Here is a 22,819-nt window from a genome sequence, read left to right on the forward strand (position 1 = left end):
ATACAGACCCCAGTGTGAGTCACTGGTTAAATGCAACAATTCAAGTCTAAGTGAGATATGTTCAAATCGGTCCAGTTTGGCCGATGTACATAGCAGAGGGGAATTGCTGGCATATGATGGTGTATATTACATTGGAGGATGTGAAGGTGAATGAACCGGTGATGGTGTGGCTGATCTGGACAGTCCCTATGTAAAAGGATAAATGGACACAAATCAGATATTAGGAATGGCAATATACAAAAACCTGTAGGAGAACACTTCAATCTCCCTGGACACACAATAGCAGATTTAAAGGTAGCCATCCTGCAGCAAAAAAACTTCAGGACCAGACTTCAAAGAGAAACTGCTGAGCTTCAGTTCATCCGCAAATTTGACACCATCAGCTCAGGATTAAACAAAGACTGTGAATGGCTAGCCAACTACAAAAGCAGTTTCTCCTCCCTTGGTGTTCACACCTCAACTGCTAGAAGAGGGCCTCATCCTTCCTGATTGAACTAACTTCGTTATCTCTAGCCTGATTCTTGCTTGCATATTTATACCTGCCTCTGGAAATTTCCACTACATGTATCTGACTAAGTGGGTATTCACCCATGAAAGCTCATGCTCCAACACGTCTGTTAGTCTATAATGTGCCACAGGACTCTTTGCTGCTTTTACAGATCCAGACTAACACAGCTACCCCTCTGATACTTTGCTGAAAAGGCCCTTATTAACCTCAATGAACAGAGAAGCATAAAACCTTATGGATTTTAATAAAACAACAACAGGCAATGCTATTTTAAAATGTACTCTATTAAAATGAATTTCAAAGACAAAAAAATTCATTTGATTAACATTCAAGTTGGCAGTGTCCCTTTAACACAATGTGTTGAAATGACTGCCATTAATTGTTAAAGTGCAGAGGCTCCAATTTGTCCAGGTAAATATATCATTACTGCCATTTCGGTTTTAAAGAAAAAAAAAGGATTAAGTAGGTTTACCTGGGAAGTTATTTAGGTATTATATATTACGCGCACACTTTACCACACAGATTAGTCACACACCAAAATCTTTTATTTAAATCACTCTCCCTATCTCCTTCCTACACTAAAAAGAAAAAAAAAGTGATCATAGGAAAAGGAGCTGGGACTGGATGGGTAGTGTAAAACAATTACAACGTGATCTTATACTCACACCAACCTTAGAAAATAAAGTTATTCATATTTTGGAGCACCTCATAAGGTCTTTGGGGCATGAGCTGCCCTTTATTATATCTTTGTACAGTGCCTAGCAGAATACGGTGAAAGCCCTGAGGTGCTACTCCAATATGTTAACAATAACTTTAAGAAACTGTCTATATGGGAAAATGCAAAGTTTCACTTTGCTCCCAGGTAGCCCCAATTCAACACCCCAGTTGCTTCCAATTCAAAGGGGGTGGTTCCAGCTTTGCAGTGACTGTTAAATTCCATTTCAGGCAAGCCACAGCTGCATAACACTTCTAACATGGGCGTAGACAACCGGGGACTAAACATTTAGGGATTGCATTAATAAAGAAAGAAAACTGAATTTTGAACAGATTGTACATTTTGCTTTATAATAAGTGGTTAAATTTAGTCCAAAATGACTCATTAAAGTGATATTCAGTGGATATATTATGATATTTTACCTCTGGCTTCCCATATAAAACAGAAATGGTCTACACTCCGGTCATGCGTCATCTAATCTCAGAAGTACCATAGGAATGACACTGAGGCAGAAATGGGCTTTCCACTGGCTAACCGAGGGCAGAGTTAGCCAAAGAAGAATTCCTGGATTAACATTCTGGTTCAACTGAGCTGGAAGATCAGGTTGCAATCCTAAAACTACTCTTCCAAATAAATATGGGGAGGGCTCCCTTCTCGTCCAAGCTAGATAACTTATCCTTAATGTTGTTTAATATGGCTCTCTCATTCAGAATTAGTTTAATATTTTAAAATCTGACTTTTCTCCTCCTTTGGGACAAAATTCTGCCATCCATTTTCAGGCAAAACTCCTTGTAAAGAGAATGGTAATTTGCATAAGTAAAGACTGCAAACTTTGGCCCCTCATTAGTATAATGCATGGATCACAATCATTTTTGGAATTACACAACATAGGTTTATCATCTTACTGCTCATTCTATAGTCCACTCTCATGAGTTCCAGGCTTTATATAGAATATAAAATGCCTGCTTTCTATCAAAAGTATTGTGCCTTTATTTTATCAGTTTGCGCTTATTTGATAAGCCTTAGAGAGTGCTTCTTTCCAAATAAACCTAGCTGTTTCTAGAGCCATACATATGTGCTCTAAAAGCAAAGGACTTCTCTGTTGTGCTGTGCTGGATAAAACTGGATCTTGGAAAACAGCCTGCTGAAGTCAGTAACAAAATTCTCAGTGACATCAATGGGACTAGGCTTTTGCTTTAAGTGCATTGTTTACCATGTGGAGTTTAAAAGTATGTAACAGTGTATATATAACACACACAAATTGTTTTGTGTGTATATTACACTCTGGTCAACATTTTCAAACATGGGTTCATAGAGCTGGGCATCCATACCCATATTTATACACCACAATTAATGGCCCGATTTTCAAGGGTGCTTCACACTTGCAGCTGTGATTGACTGCAGATGCTCAGCAAATTTTTGGCTGTGGGTGCTTGGCACTTTTGAAAATCAGGGTTTTTAATTTCAGAGTCTAAATATGGATTGAGACGTGCAATTTTAAACACCCAGATTTGAAACTTTTGGGTTGTGTATAAAAATAAAAGCACCCTTTAAAAAGCAGCTGAAAAGCTAAATTTGATTTTAGAAAATTTTCATCATTTTCAGACTCTAAAAATCAATGTAATCTTTTCAGGATGTGACCAGCCTCTCTTGAAAAGTAATGTTGAAAACAGCAGCATAAATACCTTCCAATGTATCAGTACCTTCCAAACCTTTTCAGTTAAACTTGAATTTCTGGTGCACATGCAACACGACAATGAACACGCTAGCATTTAATTTAAAGAAAAAGGTGCAAAATGAAAGTGCCTTATCAATTCAACAAGAAAAGCTATACCAGTAACTACTTTTTATATTAATTAAAACAATATATAAACAATATCTCTTTTGCTATATATAGTCTTCATGCCCATTTACCCTGTAATATATTATAATGCTATTGTTGCTATTGCTATGGACCCTTTTCGTGCCATTCTGCCTACTGGCAATCAATGGTAGATGAAAAAATTCGTCCTTCATGAAACAATGAGCAAGTTGTGCAAACTGATGCTGAAACCTCTGCAGTACACACCAGTCGCTGGACTCTGCTGTGATCAACAAATTGATTGTTCTGTTGAAAGTCTGTGGGCAGTGAACTACAAGGAAAAAGAAACCTTCTGAGTTTAGTACCCTCATTCTGTGTAAACAGAGGTCAAAGATTGAGAAGTCGAGACAGAAAAAGGGTCCATATTTGTAGGCATAATGGAAATCATATGCATGAGAAAAACAAGTTCAACTTTGTTTCATTGTTTCCCATCCTTTGCCTGACCCCGACCGCCAAAAGATGTGCAGTGTGTTGGCTCCCTAGGTCTGTGCAGGGCCATATAAAGTGTCTTGGTTTTCTTTTTTTCTTTATTTTTAATGTTTGTACTTCAGACATTCTAGAAGTGCTTAGGTGATATATTTACCCATCAATTTGCATTGCTGGCTCAAATTCTGAAGTGAATAACTCCTTGTACAATGGAGGAAAATGAAGTCGCACAATGTCTGGGTATATTGCTTTAAATGCCATAAGTTTTTCTGTATGTCGTCCACACAGTGCTCTTAAAGTAGACACTTTGCATATTAACTGGAAAAAAAAAACACAAGAAAAATACAGTCATACACAAAACAGGATCAACCACTTCTAGTTTACCTTGATTGTTTTTCTTAAAGATGAATTTTAGCAGCTTAAAGATGCACTTGCTTGTTTGATTCAAAGAGAGGAAATCATTAAACAGCAGGGATTTTGGGGGGCCTAATTCCATTTCTGTAGTAGGGCTGAAATAGTAACCTGTGTGGCAGAAACATTCACTGGGGTAGTTGGGGGATCAGAGAGGGAAGGTATAAAGAGAGGAGACACTTGATGGCTTTTCATGAAGCTCAAAGTTAAAATTACATTTCTCGAACCCCTCTAGTTCTCTCTGCCCTCTACCTCAACCTTTTCTTTCCCCTTCTGGGTTCTGTTAGGAAGTGGTTGAAACTAGGCAGGCTGGATTTTGAACAAGCAAGTCTAGAAAAGGAGAGGGATGCAAAGGACCGATGAGAGCTGTTAGTCAGACAGTAATTATGCTGCTGTTACCAGTGTGGAATGCTTTCATGTTCAGAGGATAAGGCAAAGGCACAGTTTTTGGTGCTCACCTTTGTTAGAATTCCATCTTCTCGGTGATTCTTCTGCAGGACGTGCTGAAGTGCTAGCTGAATCTTCTGTTGGAGTTTTTCGATTTTTACCTTCTCCTGAAGCCATGAACGATCTAAATGTAAAGGAAGTGAATATTTCTGGTATTGCACACTGGCATCACAATATGCAAAGAAATGTTTTTAGAGCCTATGCTACATTCATCTTTCCTGTTGCCAACCTCCCTTCCATTCCAATGGAGTTTTATACAGGAAGTATAAGAGGATCTCAGCAGCTTGAACCATATTCGTTAATGTGTCACATGCTAATAAGACTGTATTACAGAATATACAAAATTAAGCTAGCAATATTTTCATCTGGGAGACGACTAGATTATGTAATGAATGACTAACCAAAGGATCTTTGTTGCAAGGTTTTCTTTTTGACACATAGAAAACAATAGAAACAAATAGTTTTAAGAAAAAACATATTTAAAAGAAATCATTCCTGTGCACTTCTTGGCAAACAAGGAGCATTACATCTGACATCACCAAGGTGGCAGAACCAAACAATTCTGTGGTTCTTGCACTAAGAAAACACAACACTAAATACTCTTGAGCGGCCAAATGGCATGATAATGTAGCTACCATTCTGCAAATCAGGGGACATCTGCCACCCTTATTCACATGGTAATACCTTGCTCCTCGAGGAGATCCATTAGTTCAATGGGACTACTCACAGAGACATGTACTACTCAACACAGACTAAGGGCAACAAAATATGGGCATATATTAGGATGAATCATTTGAGCAAAATTACCCTAGCACCCACCTTTAAATATATTTGTTAAAGTAAAATCCAGAGTAGGAAATGATTAGGGAAGGGGCATACAAGAAGGTGATGACATTACATGCTTACGGGTTGCCTACCAGATTATCATTAAGGCATACTCCATAATAAAAGAATCACTAAGGCATATTCCATAATAAAAGAATGTAGAGTGATATTTTACATCTTACCTGCAGACATTAAAACAAATGCAGAAAACAAAGCAATCTCATCTTCTGTCAGGTGCATAGAACATAAGCTCTTTCCAAATTCAAACACAAAACTAATGAAGTCTTCACAACCTGCCAAAAGGAAGGTACGTATCATTCAGGATTTCTGATGAGACTGCTTCAAAGTGATGGGACAGTTATTTTATTCTGAGGGAGGAGGCTAATGGATGTGAAATACCTACAAGACCAAGGCTCCTCTCTTTAAAGAAGTATGGATTGGTGGTAGTTGTATCATAAAGTTGAAGCTAGTAGCCTATTATGGGCCATTTTTATACACCTCCAGCTTCCCTCAATCTTCCTGAAGTTTTGTATCTTTTTCTGGTAAATTTGGTAAAAAGATCATAAAGTCATTTCATAGACGTGAACTACCACTACACTTTCCAAATATCTAAAAATTTTGGGGCTGACTTGATCTCCAAATGACTTGGCCTAAAAATTTAAAATTGGTTTTGTTTCATTGATGAAGGAAGTGCCTTTGGTATTTTTGGGCGGGGGTGCAGGAAAATGCATAAGGAGCTGTTTTAAAGTGTATCAAGAGCAACTGTACTATATATGTTCATAAAAATAAAATGACCTCCATCTGACTCCAGCTGCTGGGTACTGCCAGACGGTGAGGCACAAAAAAGGAGGAAGGAAGAGAGAGGAGACCTGGGGGGAAATAGGGTGGGACAGCAGTATGGGAAAAAAGCATGGATATAATGAGTTGGGGACCTAGCGGACATGAACCTGATTTAGAGTTTTTTGGCGATCAAGGAGAACAAATTTAAAAGGTTAAGGTTGAAAGTATATTTCAGTGGAGTCCAGCTAGAAGCCCACATACAATATTACTATCTGAACTGTTCATGTCCATACTTTGTACCTTTGGGTGTTTTAAACAGGTGCAGAATATCTGTAAAATGATACTGCCAGTTCTTCACTGCCATATTATCCTCCAGCACTCTATGTTATCTTAGCCAGTTTACATCGCATATACAAACTTAATAGTATCTTCCAGATAAAATTTGCAAAAATATACACAAAAGGTCGAAATGGCAAATTACTGGGAAATTGAAAAAAAATGCACTTTTTATTCAAGTGATCTACTGCCAATAATCTCCCAGCAATGTTATTTTCATCTTTGTGTATATATGTTCTTGAAAGATTAAAAAGAAGACCAGCAGCTTTGGAAGGATAACATTGTGGTGTCCAAATTCACCCAAGAACCTTCTTTTCTGTATAGTTAGAATGTAGCAAATATTACTCCAGTTATCAAATCTGGGTGCCTAAACTGGACGCATATTCAAATTAGTAGTGATCTGTTTAAAACAGGTAATCTGGGTGCCTGACCTGAAGACCAAGGGCCCAATTCTGCATTCTGTTACATGATTTCAATTTCCATTGAACTCAACTGGTCCCAAATTTAGTCAGCCAACTTTAAGACGTGGACCCATACATAGTGCCTTACATAATAAGCAATCCAAGACTATGTAGATTTTGAGTTACCTTTAAACTTTTCCCTTTGTATACCTAACACACTGTTTAAGTCCCAGTCTATTTTTTGTATATGTTCGGATTTCAGTTTCTAACCTCTTTTCTGCTTGTTTTTATACAGAGTACTTGAGATTTTCTTACCTAGTGACTTGAAAACATCTGGGCTAGCGTACTTGCCGTCAAAGTATACTGTGTTGTTTTGGGAGTCAAAGGCACGGCACATTCTGATAAACACAACCTCTAAAGATCCTAAATGCAAACAATACACAGATTTGATTATTTTGATAGGGATTTCAGTTACAAAGAGCAAAATGGAAGAACTTTTAAAAAAGGGATTTTAAAATGTAATATAGACTGCATTCAATATAGGTCCAGTACTGTAGTGTTTCTTCAGTTATAACTGAGAATGGTTTGATTTACCATGAGCATTAAAAGAAAACTCTAAAGTTACTTATATCAGAATAAATCCAGTGTACCTCCACTGAAGTCAAGGCAATTAAATTGGATTTACACTGGTGAAAATATAAGAACTTCTCCATTTATTTGTAAACCATGTCATTTCTATAATATCTTCCCTATAACAAAGTCTGAACTTTGACCTGGAAAAGAGCTATTCACTGTTATCAAAACAAATCAGAAATCTATTTTATGTGCTCGGCCCAGTCATTTGTACCCACTCAATACTTCCACTGTTTCTAATGGAAGCTTCATACAGATACATACACAAACTTCCACCCAGAACGTCGAAGATGAACACATGTATCCAAGGAAAGAGCTATAAACCTTGTTAGGTTGTACTGAAAGAAACACAAGGAAATAGCTGAAGTCAAAACTGGCTTCAATCATTTTACTTACATAGCATTTCCCTAGGTTAAAAGCTAGTTAGAAGCAGGCCTCAGAATTCACCAACATACCTGCTTTTAAAAGCACGATTTGATCATTTTGACACAGTTCCATAAAGCCATCAATGCGTTTGGCAAACTCCACGACATACTGTATAGCTTCTGTTATTTTGACTGCACATAACTGCCACATTACCTCCCTCTGCTGTTGAAGAGAAAGGGATAAATCACTATTCAAGCTTGTGTAAGCTCCTTTTCATAAAGGAAAACGAAGTTGAAAAGCAAAGCAGAGCCCCCAAACCTCGCCAGCGTTCATTAGCATAATTTAGGAGGTGGAGAGGGTAAACGAGCCTCTTAGAGGCATATGTATACGTGCAGCACTCATTTACTGTTGGCCGTGAGATCTAGGCTGGGACTTCTTGTCTCAAGAGACAAATTCTCCCCGCAGATGCCTGGGTACTGCTTCCAGTGATTTACACTGGATTTGTATGCAAGCAATAGAAGGCAGAACTGGACCCAACAGACAAAACTAAGCTCTCAAAAGCAATTCCATACTTCTTACCAAGTACTCTGTTTCCTACTGAATTTAAATCAAATAACAAGGGGATCTTAAAATATATATAATCACATATTATTTATGGTATTGGTAACCAGTCATTTGCACCACAAGCATCTCAATAATTTAGAATGAAACTACCTATGTAATGTAAAAACTGGGACTTTTTAATATGATAAACATTCTGCAGAGAATACAAGAAATATTTATCTAAACAGAAGTGGGTTTAATAGTACTTCCCAAGAACTGTTTCACTAGTAAGTGCTTTGTGACATTCAGATGGAAGGTGCTATGGAAACACAAACACTAATTACGCATCATAAAACCCCTTTGAGGAGGACAGCATTGTGCTACCCACTGTACAGGTACACCAAGGCACTGTGAAATTAAGTGACTTGCCCACAGTTGCAGAGTGACTCAAAGGCAAAACTGTAAACAGAAACCAGGAATCCTTACACCCAGTTCTAGGATTTTAATCTCCAAATTGAAATGCACTCTCTTATATAACAATTAAATAACTGGCATCCGAAGAAGTGGGTATTCACCCACGAAAGCTCATGCTGCAAAACGTCTGTTAGTCTATAAGGTGCCACAGGATTCTTTGCTGCTTCAATTAAATAACAATTAACCCTCTGCATTACATATTAAGCAGCCAGTGCAATTTAGAGGCCAGATTACAGCATGGCCCTATATTGTCATGAAGGAATGAAAACAGGAATAAGACACTTGCACATTCCATTCCCTGGTGCAGCCTCCTTGCACTGTGGTTGGAAGTGCAGAGCATTGGGTAATCCTCCCCACACCCATCAAATGGTGGGCAGAGTCTCTGCGGCACTTCCCAAAACTCTGGCCAGTGCAGCTGAGCTGGCAGAAGGGTTGAGTCCTTTACCAAGAGTAAACGTTTCTTTAGCCATATGAATAAAAAGAAAACAAGGGGGAAAAAGTGGGACCACTAAGCACTGAGGATGGGGTAAAGATTAAAGAATTTAGATTTGGCCCAACACCTAAATTAATGCTTTACCTTAGTTTTTAATATGGGTAATGGAGGAGCTTGGGGGCAGTGGCAGGGTGGCTAATGGGAACAAGGATTTGGAAGTAGAATCTACCACATGTGAGATGGCAGGCAAACTCAAACAGCTTAATGGGACCATATTGGGTAGCCCAGATAATATCCATCTAAGAATATTAAAGGAACTGGCACATGAAATTGCAAGCCAAATAGCAAGGAATTTTAATCAGTCTGTAAATTTGGGAGCAATACCCTATGACTGGAGAATTGAAAATACAGTACCTATATTTGAGAAAGGAAAAAAAAATGTGATCTGGGAAACTACAGGCCAGTTAGTTTGACCTCAATTATATACAAGGTCTTGGAACAAATTTTGAAAGAGAGAGTAGTTAAGGACAGATAGGTAAATAGTAATTGGGATAAAATACAACATGGGTTTACAAAAGGTAGATTGTGCCAGATCAATCTGATCTCTTTCTTTAAGAAGATAACTGATTTACGAGACAAAGGAAATGCAATAGATCGAATCTACCTGGATTTCAGTAAAGCATTTGATGCAGTTCCACATGTGAAATTATTAAACTGGAGAAGATGGAGATTAATAAAAGAATCAAAAGGTGGGTAAGGAACTGATTAAACGGGAGACTACAATGGGTCGTGCTGAAAGATGAACTGTCAGGCTAGAAAGAGGTTACTAGTGGAGTTCCTCAGGGATTGGTCTTGGGACTGATAGTATTTAACATTTTCATTAATGATCTTGGCAAAAAAAGCAGAAATGAGCTAATAAAATTTGCAGATGACACAAAGTTGGGAGGTATTGCCAATATGGAGGAGGATCAGAATATCATACAAGAAGATTTGGGTGACCTAGAAAACAGAAGTAATAGAAATGGGATGAAATTTAATAGTGTGAAGTGCAAGGTCATTTACTTAGGGACTAACAACAACAATTTTTGCTGTAAGCTAAGGATGTATCAGCTGGAAGCAACAGAGGAGGAGAATGACCAATACAGCAAGTCTATCACAGGATGTTTATCAGATGTGATTATGAAAAAGGCTAATGCGATCCTAGGATGCATCAGGCAAGGTATTTCCAGTAGAGATAGAGAACTGTTATTACCATTATACAAGGCACTAGTGAGACCTCATCTAGAATACTAAGTCCAGTTCTGGTCTCCCATGTTTAAGAAAGATGAATTCAAACTGGAACAGATGCAGAGAAGGACTACAGGATGCTCAGAAGAATGAAGAATCTAACTTACGGGAGGAGACTTCAGGAGCTTGCAGGAGGTCAGACTAGGTGATCATGATGGTGTCTTCTGGCTGCACAGTCTATGAGTATTATACTACTGGTTAGGCCTAGAAGTAGAATGATTGTCCCCTAAGCTCATGGAAGTGCAGGTACTGCTCCCTCCCTGCGTCCATGGGAGCTCACATCCCTCTCAAAGGGGCAGGAGGATGGCCATGACTCCCTCTCCACATGGAGCTGTACAGGGTTTGTGCAGTCTGTGCACCCACCATGCAGGCAGAGACGGGGTTTGTCCCCAAGTGCAAGGAGCAGGAATGGAAGTATGACTCAGAAAGCCAGTGTCAGGAATGAGGGCCTGCAGCAGAGCTAATCTTGAGCCCCCTCATCAGTACAGCTGGCCTGCAGCAGGCTGCTTGATTAGCCACGCAACCTGATTGACTGTTGAGACTGGCTTCTAAGCCAGCAGCAGCAGCTCCTCGCTGGCTTCGCAATGCTCATGCCCACAACTGTGCCTGCTCCTGTGTTACATGGTTCCTGCTGCTCCTGTCTTGCACCTAGTCTTGCTGAGACTCCAGTTCCTGCTCAAGTTCTTGCCCTCTGATTTGACCTTTGGCTCTGGCTTCTGACTACTGGCTCCAGCTTGACCCTGTCTACTGACTACAGTTCTGACCCCAAACAATAGGCCTGCCGCCTTCTCTAACAACTAGACTAGACTGCCCTCATTCCAGTTGGCTGATAGCCAGTTTCTTCCCAAGGTTTCTCCCAGGGCAGCACAACTGTACATCTCCCCTTACACAAAGCAGGGACCAAATGCACAAACAAAAAATACATTTAAAAAAATTCAGATAAAATGCACAAATACTCCAAAACACATACACTAAAAGAAAATCCAGGAAAGCAGCAATGTTGAAATGGACCCAAGGGTAATATCAAATTGCACATCAGTTTGCATGTAGGCTATTGATTGAGCCTGACCAGCTAACCTTTTATCCGAACCTCAGCTTTATTAACCGTATTGCCAACTTTCAAGATTTTAACAGTAGTCTCATGATACTTGATACATTTCTTAAAGCACTAGCTCCTGGAGTCAGGCCATTCTAAGAAACTCTCAGATCTCATTTAAAAAAAGAAAAAGTTTCCACCCCTCCACGTTGTGGAGAAAAGCTTGAATACATGAAAATGAAACATTCAAAAACCAGAAGAAAAATACCAAGACCCAAATCTTATGGTTTTTAAATGAAATTCATGATTTTTTGGGACCTGACTCATGATGTTTGAGCACTTGGGATTTGAAATACAGCATTAAGATACTAGGCCATTTATTGATACAGCTTGATGTCAACATAAGGAAGACAACACAGCCCACGTGTCCTCATATACATGTTCAGCAGTATGACATGGGTGACAAGAACCTGGGGTATCTGAGTCTGGCCCTTCTAGTTTTTATTTAATCTTAAGGATTTTTGGTGCCTGGGTACACCACCAATTAAGCAACAGAAATGTAAACAGGACCTAGCTGTAGGGAGCACTCATTTCACTAATCCAGAGACTCATTTTACCATTTAGGAGTGGCACTCACTGGCTCTGTCTTCCTAACCCTTGTTCTTTAAGCACAGGTAACCAGGAGTATGTGCCACACCTATAAAAACCCCACATGCGAGATCCAGAGAAATCACTACCCACTTGCGACTTTTCATTCCAGTTTATTACTAGTGACAAGTTAAAGGTGCAGGGTACATACTTCTCTCCTGCATACAAACCAACCAAAATTTCCTACTGGAAATAAAAAAAAATTGAAAAAGCTGAATTTAGCAGTTACCAGAATGTTATAAGATTAACAGATTTAAAAAACATGAGAAGGCCTAAATACGGTATTTTATTTTGGCATTTTATTATACCTTGTTCTGGTAGTTCTCAATTTCTTCCTGCAGAAAAGTCTGCCATGTTATCTGCTGTAGCTCTTCTCTCAAGTACTGGCAAGTTTCCATATGTGACTTTGAAATATTCTGTGCAAGATGTTCTAAAAGGGAGAGCAAGAAGTGGCATGCATTAAAAGAGCAAAGCTATCCCTGTGTGATTTCTGTCCAGCAGAAGCGTGAACTGCAGAAATTACAATTAGAAACTTTAGTTATTATGAAAAGAACCGTAATCTATTTTCTGATATTTCCAATAGCTCCTTGGATTGTCCTTTTGAAAAATACTTTATGACGTTTGCAAAAAGATACAAGTAAAGAAAAAAAATCCTGGTCCCTAAGGGTATGTCTATACTGGAGCTGGGAGCAGTGTGGATGTTGTGGCAGGGAAGCAGCTCAGGCTAGCCACCTGAGCTTGGACCCAGGGCCTTGGGCAGACTTGGGACACAGGTGATCACCCTGAGCCCCAGCCCTTGCTGCAACATCCACACTTCTATTTTTAGTGCGCTAGGTCAAGCATAGCTAGTGCGAGGCTGTCTACCTGGGCTTGGAAGCATGCTCCCCGCTGCAGCATAGACATACTGAAAGGGGCTATTTATACTGCATCTGGAGGTGTGATTGCAGCACATGTAGATATACCCAAGCTAGCTTTAATCTAGTTAGTCCAGACACCAATAGCAGCATGGACTTTAGTGTGGGCTAGCCACCTGAGTACGTGGCTGCTGTGGTTTAAACTGCTATTGGTATCCAAACTAGCTAGATTAAATCACCCCTGATTTAAATTAAATTAAAATACTCCTGCAGTGTATACATACCTAATTGCTCTGAGAGTGTTCCCACAGTGGTTGGAGACCATCCAGTAGAGGGCAGTGTACACCCATTTACGTATGTTACTGGTTCACAAGTGCAGCTATAGGAAATTTTCAATAATGAACAAAAACTGGTAGATTTGCTCTGTTATTAGTTCATTACCAACTTAAATCTTAGTTAAGATGTCTGGGTGAACCTGGGCTGAAGTAGGCATATTGTGATTTGAGAGAAGCAGTTCCTCTCTCCAGGAGCAATGATTGCCAAATAGGTTTTAAGGGAGGAAACCCCATCTGAAACTATGTAAAGGTAAAGCTCTGTGGAAACTTGTGAAAGCTTTGTGATCAGCAAATTCACAGTTTCACCTTGCTCTCGATGCAACGTACTGTACTAGCTGGTGGTCTTGGTATTTTTACTGAGATGGAAACCTGCCAGGGGAACTGGGCAAAAAACTAAACTCATTACTAGGAGCCACAGAAGAGTGGCCCAGGAGTCAATGGGCCCATCAGTTTAGGGTGGAGGCACATTCGTGGAGGTGGGATGATAACAGCCTTGCTGGTGCTGTAAGCTGCTTCATGAATAAACAGCATTTCTCACCAGGGCTGTCAAACTGGCATCTTTCTCCAGAACTAAATCCATGAACATCTGAAATAAGAGAAATGTTTCCTTTAAAAAGGAATGTAAGGTATAGAGGACCCATCCTGTGAGATATCAGCTGGGACACTGTAACATAGAGGCTGCCTCCTTGGCAAGTTTCTTTTCTCTAGCCATGATTTTTTAAAAAGAAATCTTAGTAGAGAATACACTTTTTAGGGAACCAAGATAAAAAATTATACAAATGACATCTCAAATTTTCCTTAGTTTTAAATTAGTAGTGTAGCCATTTCAACGTGAAAGAGGTTTACATACAATATATTCATTCTAGAGGCCATCCTTCTTTTGCCAATATGCTTTGTTAAAACACATCTGAATGGCTTATCAATAACTGATTTATACATATTTGGGAGGAGGTTTTTCAAAGGCAGAGGCCGAAAAAATTTGCCCGTAGACTTGCAACCTACCTCCCTGCCCATCCCTATTTAAGCACATAGAAACAGATCTATCAGAGAGAAAAATCCTGGTCCCCCTACTTGCACAGTTCTGCAATCAGTGCTTTCTCTGGCTAAACCACCATGAACCTCTGGCCCTAAAATGATCTGAATGGTCATCCAGAACTCCCCTTTTAAGGCCCTTGAGTCAGCTTTTCTGTGAAAGATGTGTTTCTTTGTTTGAAAAATTCTTTAAATAATAAACTCACACCACAGAACAGGTTGTTTCACATCATGCTAAATGGACTAATTGAAGCCCTTTCTCAAGAGCAAGAAAATTCAATAAAGGTTTAAATTACAACCTTCAATAAAAGTTGATCATCTGCACCATCTAAATTACACAACATAGGGTATAAAGTAGTTGCCACCAGAGCTTTCATATGCTCCGGCAACAATTTCATAATATATACCCTTAAAACAACATTAGAACCTAGTCACAACATCTGACAGCTCGGGGAGGGGGATGTATTTGCAAGGTACACTGGGCTAGATTTGACAGAGGGGCTAAGCACAAATCTAGGCCTTAGTTCAGGAAAGTATTTAATCACATGCTTACATACTTTCCTGAACAGGTACCCTAGACTGGAAAATACTTAAATATGGTTATTACAGTGTTTCGCCCTGTCCATGTTGGCCAGCCAAACCATATTACAAACCAGTTTAAAAGATAAATAACGTAATAAATCACTACTTTAAGCCAGGCTCCAAACTCAGCATCTCACTTAGGATGAGCTAGCCTTCAATCCCCTTGCCTTTGTCGGGTTATCCTTTAATAATCACCCATGAAAACACACACACAAAACCATTTGACTGAGACAAAGCTGCTGGCATAGTCTTTATTTTCAGATTTCTTCTTCCCGTTTTTACTTATCTAAGACTAAAATTATTTGAACTGAAACAGGGACATAATCCTCTGGTTGTAATGTCACAACAAACTGCACTGCAGAGAACTGGATTCCACAAGCAGAAGAGGAGGACTTCAAACAGGAGTAACAAAAAACCTGTTTTCATGCAAGATGTCCCTATTAAGAAAAATCAAACTTGTGTTATGCTGATTTGTCAAAGAATATGATATTTTCCAAATAGATTGTTTTATTTTTAGTGATGTTGTAAATGAGTATTTAGCATGAACGTTACAGAAATAAACAAAACAGGTATTTTAAAACCTCTGGTTTCTCAGTTAAGCAAACTGGGATTTAAAAACCACAATGCTGGCAAACCACCTTACAGAGCCCTTCCTAACACAAGTCACTAAAGTACTTTTGTGGAGTTCAGTACTCAAGAAGACATTCAGGGAGAAAAATGTAGGGCAGAACATGCTAAGTAAAGCTGTCATTATAAGGGCCCTAGGGAAATTAACAGAACTTCCTAGTATTCATTCCCTAATGAATTTGGGACCAGATTCTCCTCTACTTCATACTGGAGTCACCTGAGTAAACTGGGTATAAAAAGCCATCAAATTAGAATAGTATTCTGGACCCATATGTCACAGGTGCAAATGCCTCCAAAATAGTAGAGAATCAGGCCTATTCATTTTATGCTGGAAAACAGAGTAGAGATGGGGAAAATATTAGTCTGATAATTAAAAAAAATGATGCTGTTCTTCATCAAATAAATGACTCAAGGAATATTATTTGCACAGTTCTAAATATGATTTTAACTAACTGCCAGCATTCGTGGTTCACCCCACCTCCAACAGGATTCTAAACCAGGAGAAACCACACAAATCCCACCAGCAAGGAGCCAGTGGGATTTGCTGGTCTGATTCTGTATGGTGCTGAGTGCCATCAACTGCCAGCTGAAGTTCAGGGTGCTGAGCGCTTCATGGAACACTTCTTACAGCTTTACCAAAACAGCAAGGCTGTGTGTAATTTTAGAGCAGCACTCACAGAAGGCTAAATGTGTTACTCTGAATCCAAAGGGTATTATTAAAGCAATTACAATGGAAACTTTTCTCTCTTATTACCTAATTCTGCCATGGACACAGTTGGCGAGGTCTCCCCATTTGTAAAAGAACAATAAGGGAAGAAGCCCGATGCTGGTGTGTAGTCACATATTGGTTCTGGTTTGATTCCATTAATATCAAGACCCGACTGATCTGGAGAAGGTTGTATGTCTAAGTAGAAGCTGCTAACTGCAGAGTCTGCTTTGCTACCTTCAGGGGTATGCCCATCAATGTAATTACTGAGGTCATCATGTAGCTCTGTTAGCCCATTGGTGGTGATACTGTATGTTGGTGTCAGTGGTTCTGCCTCTCCAGGTTGCTGTTGGTGATCTCGCTGTTGCTGCTGCATTCGATGTTTCTGCACCTCTGCATACAAACTGTCCCTCTGTTTTTTTGACATTCGACCAAACTTTACAGCTGAAATATATACACAAAACACACTTTATTTCAGTACATCACCACTGCACCATAACCATCCTAAGCACTTAGATACCAGTTATGACCACATTACAAAAACCTAGATCTGTGCAAATATCTCCAGGTATGTACAGGAAACTCACAACTTAACTACCACACTTCCTGCTACATCTTATATTCTTTAAATGGCAGTTTTAATAAAACATTTAATTTAACCATTTGCTTTTATTGTTATTTTGGTAGTTCATTAGCTCTCCAACTATACAGATAATAGATCATATTCATTCCAGGTTCACCTCCACAGATGTCAGAGTTACCTGTTGGATGACAATTAAAAATGACATTTGGTGGTATGACACCAATAGCACAATTCCTATTGCATATACACATATAAGTGTAGCCAACATATAATTAGGTATACACTGGTGGGCTCTGTCCAGAAGAGGCTCAAATAGCGAGTTTTTTAGAAATCAGGACTGAGGCGCATGGAAAAACTATAGAGCCAGCTTATGACAACAGACATTTATTAGTGTTCCAAGTTTGTCAGTGTGATAAACAAAGACATTTACTCAATGATTTATAGTAAATAAATCCACAAGATAAGTATGCTGCATGAAAAGATATATTCGTGACTTGTGAACTTGCACATCAGAAGCAAAAGACTTGTGTTGGCTTGGCATCATTAGTTTTGCATATGACAGCAGTTCCTAAGAACATGCTATACATTTTCTGGGACCTATCACAGTTATAAAGGCTTCATGTTTTTGGGAAGAAGACTATCAGCATGTGTGTTTCTGTAGCAGGCCAAACAACTCCAAGAAACTTAGCCACTTATGAGACCAACCATTAGAGATTTTAAACAACAGTCAGGCATTTAATTCCACATGAAAAGTAAGTCAAAGGGAGTAGGGTCCCATTTATTATGTGCACAGAGCAGCGCATTGTTTTCAGAAATTTGGGATTATGGATGTGGGACATTGCTGACAATATTAACTGAGAAAAGACTGAGCCAGATCCTCAGCTGGTCAATGTGGCTGCAGCTCCAATGAAATCAATGGAGGTGCACTCATTTAAATCAGTTGCGAATCTGGTCTTGTATTCTGTAATGTCCTTAAAATGTGTTACATGAAATATTGCCTGTCCATTTTATTGCATACAAGTTGTCATGCATGGTGGGTTTAGTATGGAGAGCACTTAACATTTTGTCTTAGGAAGACATAGACCGTCATGTTTAAAGGAAGTTATAAGGTTTCTCTGTCTCTTTGCTAAGAAAAAAATATTTTAAGTATTTTCATTCTACAACTTTACTCTTCCATTCTCACAGACTGTACATATCCAAATATTTGACTCATTCGTGAATTGTAAATAATTCAGGTCTACACTGATCTAATGATTAGACTCTTACTTGGAACAGTAAGAATCTGGGTGTAATAAACACACAGAGCAAATATTAGGACAGTTAGACTAAAAATGGCATCTTCATGGGGTGACCAGGGACAAGCAACTATAGCAAATGAGGAGAAAAAAAATCAAGTAACTGTTTAGCTCTCTGATAGCACTGACAGATTTTCATTACAGAATACAGTATATAAAAGGCACTGGGTATTCTCCGATATAAACATAGCATTCAGTAATTTTAAAGTCCTACATTAGGATTTGTTTGAGCAGGCATCATACTAAATATTATTTTACACATGCCAACCCTGGACTAGCAGCGCTCACCATCTCGAGACATCCCCACAGCAAGGCATTTCTGCAGTCGACAGTGTTGGCAGCGGTTTCTACTAGTTCGGTCAATCAAACAGTTCTTCTGACGAGGACAGGAGTACGTGGCATTGCTTTGCTGACTCCTCCTGAAAAAGCCCTGCGATAGAATTGCAAAATACAAGTCACTGGATTCATAGGACAACATACGCAAGATTCTGAATGGTATTCACACTTCATAGAAAATTGCGTTTAGGAGAAGCCCATTCATTAAATTAAAGAGCTAACTTTTTTTCCCTGAGAAAAAAAAATCTTTAAAAAAAAAAACTTTAAATGAAAAAATAATCTGAGGCAGGAAGCATGTACACATTTCTTCTTTATTTTCAGAGATACTCTAATATACTTTTGTAACACAAATGTAACAATCCTTTTTGATTAAGAGAAAGCGTTTCAAGATCAGATTTCCTGGCCAGCCAGTGTCCTAGCAGAGGTGTTTTTCACTGCCATGGAAAAAACCTAGGTGCCATTCTCTGTTTTTCCTGGCTCAGCAGGGACAGCACATCAGTCCATAGGGACAAGGAGTGCAATGCAGCATCCTACAGCTACCTCCCTGGCAGATTAAGCCCTTGTTTTGACATCCCATTCTGTCCTTTTTGGATGGGAGGATGACAGACCTTGATGTGTATCATAGGGGTGTGTGTGTGTGGCCGAGTGCGTATGTATGCATGGGCAAGTGTGTGTGTCTAATGCAGGGGAAAAAATGGAGGTAGATGGTCAGAGCTTCCCTGAGTCAGGAATGTGATCAATTCATTATGGGGAGGGGAAAGAGGTGGATTTTCTAGTTTGTTGCTAAAGTAAGTTCTCTCACTCAGTGAGGTGTTTCCTGTTCTCCTGAACTCTCTGTAACGGACGGTCACCAGGGTCACATCCGCAAGAAAATGTTAAAAACAGTGAGAGGCTGGGAAGTGGTTACAACGTAGTCCTGGTTATCAGGGCTCTTTGGTTCAATTCCCCACTCTGTCAGTGGATCACCTTGAGATCCTGGCCAGTTCACTTCATCTCTCTGTCTCAGACTCCCCACTCATAAATGTGCATGCATGGGAGTGTGTAATACCTACTTCACAAGGGTTCTGAGGTGGTGCCATCACCATAAAGAGGCACTTCAGATATGCTAACTCAGTATTTTAGTTTCACGTTACCACATAATGGACTAATGAACAGTGTTGCAGAGAAAATAATTCCTCAGAAAGGCTAGGCACCCTTTAATTATTGTTGGATCTTGACCAATGTTTTATTTATTTGAAGCCCAAATCTTAAAGTGCCTTGGCACATGCACCTGGTGTCTAAGCAAGTGAGACAAACAGAATGGAGAAATTCTGCACAACAAGGAAGCAACTTCCCAGTCGATCTCTTGCAGACAAGAACATGACCCTAAGTCAATGCACAATGCAAAATCACATGAACCAAACCTATGGAGAGGTGAGGACAGAGTCCTACATCAACTATTCCCCTTATATCTGCAGATCCCTCATACTGAAAAAAAAAATGTGGGAGCTGAAGGTTCCTTCCCTCAGCCCTGTAGTATTGTAGTACTGTTTCTAATCAGTCATGCCTCTCTTTGTTGCTTCTTCAAGACTGAGCTTTAAGTGAATTTAGTGTTTGTGAACAGTAGAGATGGATGACATTTTCCAGCCAAAACCTTTTTGTTGTTTTGGGGGGGGGGGGCAGATTTAGCTGGCCAAAACATTTTACAAATTTGTGTCAATTTTGGTGAATTGTTTCAGTCAAAAAATTGTTTTTTGGAGTGTGGGGAATGTTATAACAGTTCATTTTAATATTTCCAAAATGAAGTGTTTTGATTTTTCAGATTAAATTTACAATGTGATTTATATAACATAATTAAACATTTATTGGAGCAGGGACTGGAACCTAGGTGTCCCTCTCCCAGGTGCCTTAACCACTAGGCTATGGAGTCATTTTCACTCTCTGTCTCTCGGCCCAAACAACATTTAAGTATTTTTACAAAGTGGAACTGCTTCAATAGGAGAGAATGAAAGAGAGACTCACCTCAGAACAGCCCACTGGTGAGGCACTCATGTGGGAATGGGGTTGGGCAGAGAGCAGTCCCTGCCCTTCATTTCTGTTCCTTTTATCTATATATATGGTTTAAAGATACCTGGAAACTAAACAGAAGTTTGACCAGAAGAATATTTTTTTGACCTGAAGACATTTTTTTTTTATAATTTCCAATTCACAGAAAATTCTGAACAATTTTGGTTTTTGGTTGACCCAAAGTTGGGGTTTTTTTGTGAATTTTCAGAACTGACAGGAAACCAAAAAATCAGTTATTCATACAGTTGTAATGAATAGTGCTGGACCGATGTTACTGGAAACTGCTCTGAAGCCCTTTCATTATCTGAAGGATAGTTGAAGCCCAGGGCCCTGACAGTGCAAGTTTCCAAATACCATCCTGACAACATGACTGAACTCTCACTGGAGTGACAAAGAAGATAGCTGAGTTTCCATGCTCATTGGCATTTTTACTAACACTCCTAGTAAGGGTACAGGTAGATACCCACTAGAAAACTAGGACTCCCTGGGCTGGATATCAACTTTACAGGTGACAGAGATGAAAGGTTCCCCATCTCCCATTATCAGACCACTAAACCAGCCAGTTCCCCATACTGCCCATTCTCATAGGTCCATTAATGTTTATCCTGGTACATGAACTGTGCTATGTCTTCATCTCCTACTGCCAGCTACTGGGATCCTGCAAGGCAACTTGATCAATAGCTCAACAAGAGTGGCCATTCAACCATGGCCGAATTAACACATGAACAAACTAGGCACATGCCTGGGGCCCAAATTAGTAGGGAGCAGGGTCCAAACTGAATGGTGCAGTGATCTCATCAGCCAGGTCGAAATACCACTCACTGAAATTTGGCCCGACCACCCCTCCGTCATGGCAAATGGGTGGCCAGGCCAAACATGAGTTGGAAGTGGGGCAGCCAGCATTTCTCCTCCTTGTCACTTTGTGGGGGGCCAGCTCCTGCACCAGGGCTCCTCGCTCAGGAGGAACTGTAGAGGGGCAGCAGAGAGTCCAGGGTGGGATGGGGCGGACCCGAAGGAGTTAAATAGGGGAGTGTCTGTGCAGCAGAAGCCAGTCACAAATTGATCTGGATAGGAGAGAGTTAACTAAGCAACATCCCTGCTGCAGGAGCCCCATGTGCTTGTGTTAACAGATCACTAGCGCAGCTGTGCTGGTCAGGATGGGGTTAATACAAATGCATTCCTACTGCTGGAGCATCTAGTTTAGCTGTCCACTAGAGAGACCCACAACTGTGTTTTCCTAGGGCCCAGTGATGGGCTAATCTGGCCCTGCATGCAACTGGAAGAATGATAGCTTTCTTTTGGGTAAATCCTTAATTTGGGCAAGCAGACAATTTGTTGTGGGTGGCTACATTGCCAGTTAGCCTTTTTATATAGGGAAGGTCTGTAGATGGCTACTGAGGATCGGTTTCAAGCAGAGGGTTATTTTTCAATATTGTAACTGAGAAACTACTAGGCTTTTTGCTCTTTCTAGATTTGTTCTAGAGACATATCTGCCCAGTACATTTTTGTGTACAATTTATCAACTAAGTTACAGCTTGCAACTAGATTTCAACAGTGCAGCACTGCCTAAAGAACCATGCCATCTACAACTGGGACCTTTAAAAGCATTTTCTGTTTACACCTGATGAATGCAGTGTAATGCTTTTAAAGATCAACTGTGCTACACTAGGTGTGTCTGCTGAAAACAACAACAGCATTTAAAGTACAGCAAAGCCCAAGTTACAGCTTTCAGAAATAGATCCAAACTTCCCCAGAGCTCAGGAATGTTCCGATCAGGGGTTTTGGTTGTAATTAATGATGGACAAACAAACAACAACAAAAAAAAAACAAGCAAAACAAAAAGAGCCAAATTTGAACTGAGTGAGGTTTTGTTTTTTGTTTAGATGACCAAGGTCTTAATTACGTATTTTTGCCAATTATCTAGAACTCTTTAATCCTTCTGGACTCACATTATTACAAATGTATGTGTGAAAACCCTAACATCAAAGAGCTATTACAAGCAATTACAGTTATTTGGAATTTTCTTTGAAAACACAACACAACGATATACATTGCTCTTGTACAATCTGCACTGTCTTGTCAAAGGCACTGTGGTAGTCATGATTTTCCTGCAGAGAAAGCAGAGATGTGGGGGAAAAATAGAATATACAGTTGCAATTCTGATGGAGCCAGCCAGAAGCCATATGCTCTCAGAATTACTGTTACTATCATTTATGTTGTGGCGCCTAAACACCATAGCCAAGTTAGGTCCTGTGATGGAGGGTATAAACTCCATTCTGTCACAGCCACTGCA

At 39.7% G+C, this 22,819-nt stretch overlaps 1 protein-coding gene across 1 annotated transcript in view; it reads right to left on the reverse strand.

Moving 5' to 3' along the window:
* Nucleotides 1-891: 891 nt before the first annotated feature.
* RORA (RAR related orphan receptor A) overlaps nucleotides 892-22,819 on the reverse strand; it is an 85,340-nt gene continuing 63,412 nt past the window's right edge. The window contains exons 3-11 of the mRNA XM_044980170.1: nucleotides 18,433-18,574; nucleotides 16,315-16,710; nucleotides 12,439-12,560; nucleotides 7,799-7,931; nucleotides 7,026-7,133; nucleotides 5,376-5,486; nucleotides 4,380-4,492; nucleotides 3,668-3,828; nucleotides 892-3,355 (exon numbers count right to left, since the gene is read on the reverse strand). Coding sequence (XP_044836105.1) covers nucleotides 3,199-3,355; nucleotides 3,668-3,828; nucleotides 4,380-4,492; nucleotides 5,376-5,486; nucleotides 7,026-7,133; nucleotides 7,799-7,931; nucleotides 12,439-12,560; nucleotides 16,315-16,710; nucleotides 18,433-18,574 — 1,443 coding nt within the window. The 3' untranslated portion in view covers nucleotides 892-3,198. The remainder of the gene's footprint in view (nucleotides 3,356-3,667; nucleotides 3,829-4,379; nucleotides 4,493-5,375; nucleotides 5,487-7,025; nucleotides 7,134-7,798; nucleotides 7,932-12,438; nucleotides 12,561-16,314; nucleotides 16,711-18,432; nucleotides 18,575-22,819) is intronic.

This window comes from Mauremys mutica, chromosome 11, assembly GCF_020497125.1.
Source record: "Mauremys mutica isolate MM-2020 ecotype Southern chromosome 11, ASM2049712v1, whole genome shotgun sequence".
Lineage (NCBI taxonomy): Eukaryota > Metazoa > Chordata > Testudines > Geoemydidae > Mauremys > Mauremys mutica.